General features: G+C 40.0%; 1 protein-coding gene across 2 annotated transcripts in view; it reads right to left on the bottom strand.

The window, feature by feature from the left end:
* The window catches only part of BLOC1S5 (biogenesis of lysosomal organelles complex 1 subunit 5), a 50558-nt gene extending 43169 nt beyond the window's left edge, over positions 1-7389 (bottom strand). The window contains exons 1-2 of one of the 2 annotated variants that reach the window (XM_001166060.7): positions 7189-7389; positions 5457-5539 (exon numbers count right to left, since the gene is read on the bottom strand). In XM_001166060.7, coding sequence (XP_001166060.1) covers positions 5457-5539; positions 7189-7300 — 195 coding nt within the window. In that variant the 5' untranslated portion in view covers positions 7301-7389. The remainder of the gene's footprint in view (positions 1-5456; positions 5540-7188) is intronic. The other variant, XM_003311099.7, reaches the window with a different exon arrangement.
* Between the last annotated feature and the right edge of the window lie 916 nt (positions 7390-8305).

Below are 8305 nucleotides of genomic sequence, written 5' to 3' on the forward strand. Positions count from 1 at the left end.
GCCTGGCCAATATGGTGAAACCCTGTTCTCTACTAAAAAAATACAAAATTAGCTGGACGTGGTGGTATATGCCTGTAATCCCAGCTACTTGGGAGGCTGAGGCAGGAGAATCGCTTGAATCTGGGAGGGGGAGGTTACAGTGAGTCGAGATCGCACCATTGTACTCCAGCCTGGGCAACAAGAGTGAAACTCCGTCTCAAAAAAAAGAAAAGACAAAAAAACCCCAAAAAACCCATGACACTATTATACAAAAAAGACGTTAGAAAGTCTCTTCCCTTAAACTCACCATCTGGTGTGCGTTTGTTTTTATGCTGATATTTTTAACTGAGGGGTAACTGTTCGCACTTATCACACAAGGAAGAATATACTAACATTTGTTTATTTATATATGTATATTGTTTCTGGCATGAAAATTCTCAGAGCAAAGCTCAGCACTCATAAAGCTTGGTTTCTGATGTAATCTGATAGCATTAGAGAGAAAATGAGAGACTGACATAATTTAAATTTTTCTTTCAGTCACAAGATTTAAAACCATACGGTGTCTACACATACTTATCATGTGTTATATGGAACAGACACTCTGATAAAATGATGTTTTAACCTGACAGTGTCTCTAGTAATCTAACCAAAAACAAGGAATCAGGAGATCAAGTGAAATTCCTGTGCTGCCTTTGGAGGAATTTTCTCTTGATCAATTTAACCCACATTAGAATTAATTAAAACAATCCCACTCAACTCTTATAATTATTGCACTATTAAATACTTTTCTTTTTGCCTCTAATTTTAACCAACATTTGCTTCATTTTTCCTAACACTTATTTTTCTTTCAGTCCAAACATCACCCATTCTATGAAAATTTCCCTGAGCTCTCTTAGAAGTTGTTTCTCGAGTTGTTTCCTCTTCTGAGCTCTCAAGTCTTCCATGCTTATTATAACAATTACACCATGATGACCCTTTGTTTACACGCCTTTCTTCTCCCTAGATGGTAAACTTCACGGAGGTAGGAATTGTTTCCTATTTATTTGTACATGTCTTGTATGACTGGTACCTCTGCCTCCATTCCCTTCTCTCTTGCTATCAACATCTAAATTTTATTTAGAGTGGTAACATGCCTATAACAGAGACTGCTAGCTATTTCCTAACTGCCTTCCTTTTTGCTACATGAAATGCACATGTAATGGCTGGAGGTCCAAAAGCCACCTTGTAGGCCGAGCATGGTGGCTCATGCTTATAATCCCAGTACTTTTGGAGACTGGGGTAGGAGGATCAATTGAGCCCAGGAGTTCCAGTCCAGCATGGGCAACACAGTGAGACCGTCTCTATGAAAAAAAAAAAAAAATAGCCGGCCATGGCATTGTAATCTGGAAGAATCAAGAGAGAGTAGTGGAAACTATTTCATTCCTTATGGCAGAGACTAATTTACATGTACAAGAGAATGGTCTCTTAGTTCAAAGACAAACACAAGTAAGAACAGAGAAGGGAGCTATGCAGCTCCATTCAGAGGACGGATTACTGTGGTCCCAGCTACTTGGGAGGCTGAAGTAAGAAGACTGCTTGAACCCAGCAGGTTGAGGCTGCAGTAAGCCATGATCGTGCCACTGCACTCCAGGTTGGGTTACAGAGCGTGACCCTGTCTCAAAACAAAACAAAAAAAATGCCACCTTGTAAGCATATGGACAAAGGCAACATCCTAGGGGGATAGAAGGTAAAACTGGAAGAAAAAGCTGACGTCATAGGGCCACCATTCCAGCCCTAAGCTAACTCTAAACTCTGCATATTGTGATAGAAAATTAATCACTTGTTAAATCCACTATTTTTCAGATATCTGTCACTATTAACTAAACACATTCCTTACTGATATACATAGGTATTCAATAACTGTTCCATAAAGCATTGCATGAATAAAGTTTGCTAAAAACTAAATAAGGAACTTATACAGGACTATATACTCTATAAGCACGTCTAAATACTTGTTGACCACCATCAGTCTCTGCTCTGCTCCACATGAGAAAGGCCGTAACAGTTCCTCCAAGGCTAGAAAGACAGTGGCACAGAGGACAATGCCTTTACCCACTGATACTATTACATTAATACTCACTGGAAGGATTCCACCTGAAAGGTGAGATCCTCATGAATCTCTGTCCATAATGTTCATTGGAATCAAGGGAAAAAGAGTTTGTATAAAGTCAGGAGACAGACAGTCAACTGTCCTTAAATACTAATGAAAACAAATAGAGAGCTTAAAATAGCCTGCGAGGACTTCAATAATTTAAGTAATGCTGCCACCATGTGGTACTTACTCCCTTCTTTTACAAATAAAATTTTATAAAGAAAAAGGTAATAGTTACCATATACCTTAAGTTTTTTAAACATATAAACAACTTTAGTTTTAAGTGCTAGCCAGTTTTTCTTAAAGTAACCTACATTCAAATGATACAGAAAAGATGAAACTTCCAGGAGGTACCAGCAGCTCTGCTTTGCCACTCTATCTAACCAAAGACCACATTTATTAATTATCTGATATCATTGTTTCGGCCATGATAGAAAAGAAGTACAAATAATGCAGATGTATATTCAAACCTAAAGCCTCTGAAACATGTTGAGCTTTTTCCTTCTAATTTGAGAGGAGAGTTATAACAGACAGAAAAGGCATTTGAGCCTGAAGTTGTGTGCTACACTAAACCCTCAGGAAGGCCAAATGGGGAGGGAAGACCAATTGGTCTTGTGTTGGTCACTGTGTGAAAAGACTGGATCAAGTACTTTTCAAGAAAAGCAACTCAAACTTAGCTGATAAAATGTTCTTGAGCCCTTCAGAGACCATTCTTCAATAATAAAGACCATTCTTCAAAGCACCGTAAGAACGAAGGGTGGGACTACGTCTCTCTTATTCACTGGCATATCATTACTTCCTGATATTATGCCTCACATAAAATAAGTGCTCAACACATTTTGTTTGACTTTATATAACCAGCTGTTACTATAAGCTGTTCTGACCTGTTAAATTTGTGGTAATTTATTACATAGACTTAGAAAATGAATACAGTGCCATATAGAGAAGTAAATTAGGGTGACATGATAGAGTGTACTGGTTACTGCTTTGGATTAAAGGGCTGGAGGTGATACTTAACCGCAATCTAAACCAAAAATAATGAGCCATGCGAAAAATGAGAAGTAGCAGCATCTTAGGAAGATGGAATTGCTGATGCTGTAACAATCGTGATGTGTTAAAGAAAAAGAAAGGAAGAATTGTGGCTGAAACACAAGGAGGGAAGAGTTGTGTACAATAAAGTCTGAAAGACAAGTAGAGGTCAGAGATCATCTAGGATTTTTAAGTAGAGCCAAGGAGCTGGAGTGCACTTTCCACGTAAAGAAAAGCCAAAGTAGGAGGAGGCTAAGCAAGGGTGTGGTACAACAGGATTTGCAGACCATTTGGCTACTGTGTGAGAAAGGTTATTTCACAGAGATAAGACTGAAATCAAGGAGACCAGGTAGGGGCCTACTGCAGGTGGCCAGGTGAGGGCTGACGGTGAGCTGGGTTGGGATAGGGGTAGTGGCAAGAAAGATAAGTAGAAAGATTTAAGATATGTTTTAGAGGTAGATTTGCTGATAATGTGGTTGCTGAAGTGAAGTAAAAGGAAGAAAATATAACTCCCACATTTAAGAACTAAATCCACACTCTATACATGTAAAACTCAATACAATTTTAAAAACATATTTATACAACACACTGTAAAAATCTTATAGCAAGTTTGTATAGAAATTTCCACTTTCTTCTTTTTTTATTTTTTTGAGACAGAGTCTTGCTCCATCGCCAGGGCTGGAGTGCAATGGCGCGTTCTCGGCTCACTGCAACCTCCACCTCCTGGGTTCAAGAGATTCTCCTGCCTCAGCTTCCCGAGTAGCTGGGACTACAGGCACATGCCACCATGCCCGGCTAATTTTTGTATTTTTTTTAGTAGAGATGGAGTTTTGCCATGTTGGCCAGGCTGGTCTCAAACTCCTGACCTCAAGTGATCTGCCCACCTCAGCCTCCCAAAGTGCTGGGATAACTTGAGCCACCTCGCCTGGCCTCCACTTTCTTCCTACTAAGGAATTTACACAGCACGGTAAAGGAATAGTCTCTGGATAATTTTCTGTGTCTCCCATGTTATTCTTATTCCTAATAAGAATAATAAATAATGATGACAAATAAATAAAATATCAAAAAGATAAAAAAGACTTAAAAATTTTTTTTAAATGATGACGATGTGGTATAATCAGATTGTGGGAACTTACTGCTTAACGAACAATGAACCAATTATACACGTTAAGATGTTAACTAAACCAATTACACACGCTAATTAACATGTTAACTGAACCAATTACACATGTTACTTAACATGTATAATTAACTTGGCTATGTACCTAGTTAATTCCTAGGTCCCAGACAATATTCTAAAACGCACAGATCCTGGGAAGTATTACGCAGTTTTTGAGTCGCAGCATCTTTTGCACCCAGAAATGCTTATCTAATGCAACAGCTCTGGGCCTCTATCTTTAATAAACCCTCAACTGGGTTTATTAAAAGGTTCTCTCCTTTTGGCATGTTTGCACATCCTGATTGGTATCATTTGCAAAAAACTGAAACTTACATAGAATCACAAAATTGTTTGTGCAACACCATTTACCATCCCAACAGCAGTTTGAGAAGTTACTGCTTAAAGCACAATAAACCAATTATACATGTACAAAACTATAGTAATATGAAACAAGATGGCATGTTCATGCATCACTGTCGCTGGAACATAGTATGTAAGGTAGGGTAGCAGATGGTTATGCTAGAAAAGCAGAAGCCAGGTCACAGAACAATGCTTGGACTTTATCCTGTGGACAGAAATAGTATCAAAGGTTTTAAAAAGTGAAATAATGTTAGATTCCTCTGGCAGCAGGGTGAAAACTGGATTTGACTTGGTTGATAAAGCAGGCAAACCTGTCAGAAAGAATCGACATTTATGAGGTAAACATCTAGGTAACGTCTAAAAGATGGGGTCACTGAATGTGGAACCTGTAAGAAAGGAAATAGCCAAGGATAATTCTTAAGTTTTAATTTGACTGCTTGAATAATTAGTGATGTCTCAATTGAAAAAAATACAGAAAATGAGTCTGAAAAACTCAGACCCATCAATCTCTAAAATCCCTTTTTTTCCCCACTATATCTCATTTTATAGATTAAAAAAACCTCAGATCAACAGACATTAAATACCCTAGAGTAGGCACCAGAACTTATGTATCCTGCTGTTTAGTATGGAACTTATCCCATTAAAAACAACAATTTTTACGTCTTCATCATTTTTACTTCGTATATTTTATGAACACATGAACTAAAATCCGATTTTAAAACTGGGGAATTTCTCTTCTGTATAATAACACACTAACAATTAGGGAAGTACTTTTATAAAATAAGTTTAAATACTCACTTCAAATTCTTTTACAAAATAACGAGTTTCACCTTGAATAACTGGTCTGTGATCCAAAAGCCTTGAATGAATTTCTCCAAGATCTATAAAGATAAAATGAAATTCAGGGTTAATCCATGCTAAATGGCATAATCTCTAGCTTGTTTTACTCTCTCCCTTCCCCACCAAGAGATGAAGGTTAAAATCCAGTTTAGACTATGGACTAAGAGGAAATCTCATCCACTGCCAGTGGATGTGTACACTGATACAACTACTTTTGAGAACAATCTTTCAGTATTCAATAAAGTTGCAGACACGTATACCTAGCATTTTCATGCCTAGGTATGTACCCTAGAAAACTCTTGCACAAATGAGTAAGGCCATTTATACATATTTATTACAGCATAGGTGTAATATCAAAAGAAAAAATGCAAAACACCTTAACCATACTCATACAATGGAATTCTATCAATCACCAAGTAAAAATAAATACATCAGTTACATTTATCAACATAAATATAAAAAATAATACGTATTTTATAATAAATATAATAAAAAAGCAAGTTTCAGAAGGATTAAAGCAATTTACATAAAACTTTAAAATATTCAAAATATTTCCTTTTGGGATATAGACAGAAGCAACAAAACTATAAAGACATGCACAATAATAATAAACACCAAATTCTGGATAGTGGCTACCTTGAGAGGAGGGAGGGGAACTAGTGCAATTAGAGCAAGACACAGTGGGGCTTTTAGTAATTTCTTTATTAAGGTGGGTGGTGAATGTTCATTGTAAGTCTCTTTTTCATAAGTCTGAAAAAGTCATTAAGAAAAGGTCTGAATTTAAGTCTTTTGGTGAGTCAGTTTATTATTCTTCTTAGTTACAACTACGTAGTTTAAAATGTAAGTCTCAAAATTCCTTGAGAAATGAAATCTAAGACAATGTATTATTCATATTCATTCACTGGCAATGTTCCCCAAATTTTTCATTTTTGCAGACATACGATGGGCAGGTTTCAATTCTCTATTTTAATGAATTTTATTAGGACATATCTTCTTAAGCATGTCAAGTAGAAAAAATAAGAATACAAGCACTGTATATAAGCACTTTATATCTAGTATATATAAAGCACTACAACTCAACTGTCAAAGACTTTCACGCAGCAAACAGCGTTGTGAGCTTTAGGAGTCAAACCTAAAGCAGATTCTGTGAGAATCTAGGTTGTAACCTTCTCCCAGCTCAAAGCACACAGAACACATGGACATTTCTGAACGTGAATGGTTCTTTAAGGTGCTATAGAGCGCTTTCGTAAGTGTATCTCACTTACTCCTCGCACGACCAGGAACAGATCGGGTAGGAGAGTGAGTAAAGCCAGTGACCCGAAGTCACTCAACTCCTAAGCGACTGCCTCCCGCCTCCCAGGTCCAATGCCCTTTCCACTACACGTCGGTGGCGAGGCTGCCCAAAGGCTCTGCGCCCAGGGGTCCTGAGCTTGCGGAATGGACGGGGGCGGGCCTGATGGCTCAGGCTGCGACAGAGGAAAGCGGGGAAACACGAGGAGTTGGGCTGGTTGGTTGTGGTGGGACGCATTTGGCGCGGGGAAAAAGGCGGGGACCGACCACGACTCCCCCACCCGCACAAACGCACGCGCGCCAGCCCGGGAGCCGGGGGTCGGCCCGGGTCAGAGGGCGCCGCCTGGGAGATGAGGCTGTGCTGGGATCCACCAGGAACTATAGCCCTGACACTCCGTACCCTTGATAATGAGGTGCGCTGAGCCCGCAGTCCCCAGGGAGTCCCTCTTCTTGCTGCCACCGCCCGGGGCGGCCTCACAACCCACAGGGGTCTCTGTCCCTCCGCCACTCATCCCGACCAGTTCCGCCCACCCGCGGCCACGCTGCGCCTGCGCAAACCCGGCCGCCCTCTTACAAGGCACGCCCGGGTTTTGTTTTGTTTTTTGCGTCATTACAGGGCGCCGGAGAAATTTAATCTACCCAGCGGGCGGTTCCGGAAAGGCGCCTGCCGTGTAGTCAGGGTGTGAACTGGCAGAAGCTCTTGCCGCCATGCTGGATCAGGGCGGATGCTGCTAGAATAGGAAAGTGCTTGAACTTTGGAGCTAAACTCAGAGCCCTGGTTATTTGGCTCAAGGCTGGTGCATTCCAGTACAGTTGTCCTCCCATATCTGCTGAGAATACATTCCAAGACCCCCCAGTAGATTCCTGAAACTGCATATAGTACTGAACCATGTATATACTGTTTTTTCCTGTATATACATATGATAAAGTTTAATTTATAAATTAGGCACAGTAAGAGATGAACAATTAGAACAATTTAATAAAAGTTATGTGAATGTAGTCTCTCTCCCAAAATATCTTATTGTACCGTCCTGCAGGTAATGAAACCACAGAAAGTGAAACCTCAGATAAATGGGGACTACTGTATAGCAAAGCCAATTAGCTGGGGGCTGTTTCCCTACTATGCCATGAGTGTGGCAGACTTCCTGCCTTTCTTTTTAGACACCTGTTTCCTAGAATGCTTCTCTTGCTCCCTCTTTCTGTTCAAGTCAGTAAACTTACGTTGTATAATAAAGAATTTGACTGGACTTTGACTCTGGTTCCTGGGAGGTACCCTCAATCCTTGGAATTTCCCAAGTGATAGAAGTGTCTTTGTTATTCATGGTGGGCCTCTGGAAATACACCTGAGTTTATGCTAATGAGATGGCTCATGGAGGGCCCAAGATGATTTCAGAATGGAGGCTGGCCACACCAGAAGGGCCGGCCAACCATGAGGGCTTAGGCTTTGAGCCACATAAGCAGGCCCACCTCTGGGGAGCAGATTGGGGCTGGAGACTGAATTCAGCCATGTGGCCAGT

Source organism: Pan troglodytes, chromosome 5 (assembly GCF_028858775.2).
Source record: "Pan troglodytes isolate AG18354 chromosome 5, NHGRI_mPanTro3-v2.0_pri, whole genome shotgun sequence".
Lineage (NCBI taxonomy): Eukaryota > Metazoa > Chordata > Mammalia > Primates > Hominidae > Pan > Pan troglodytes.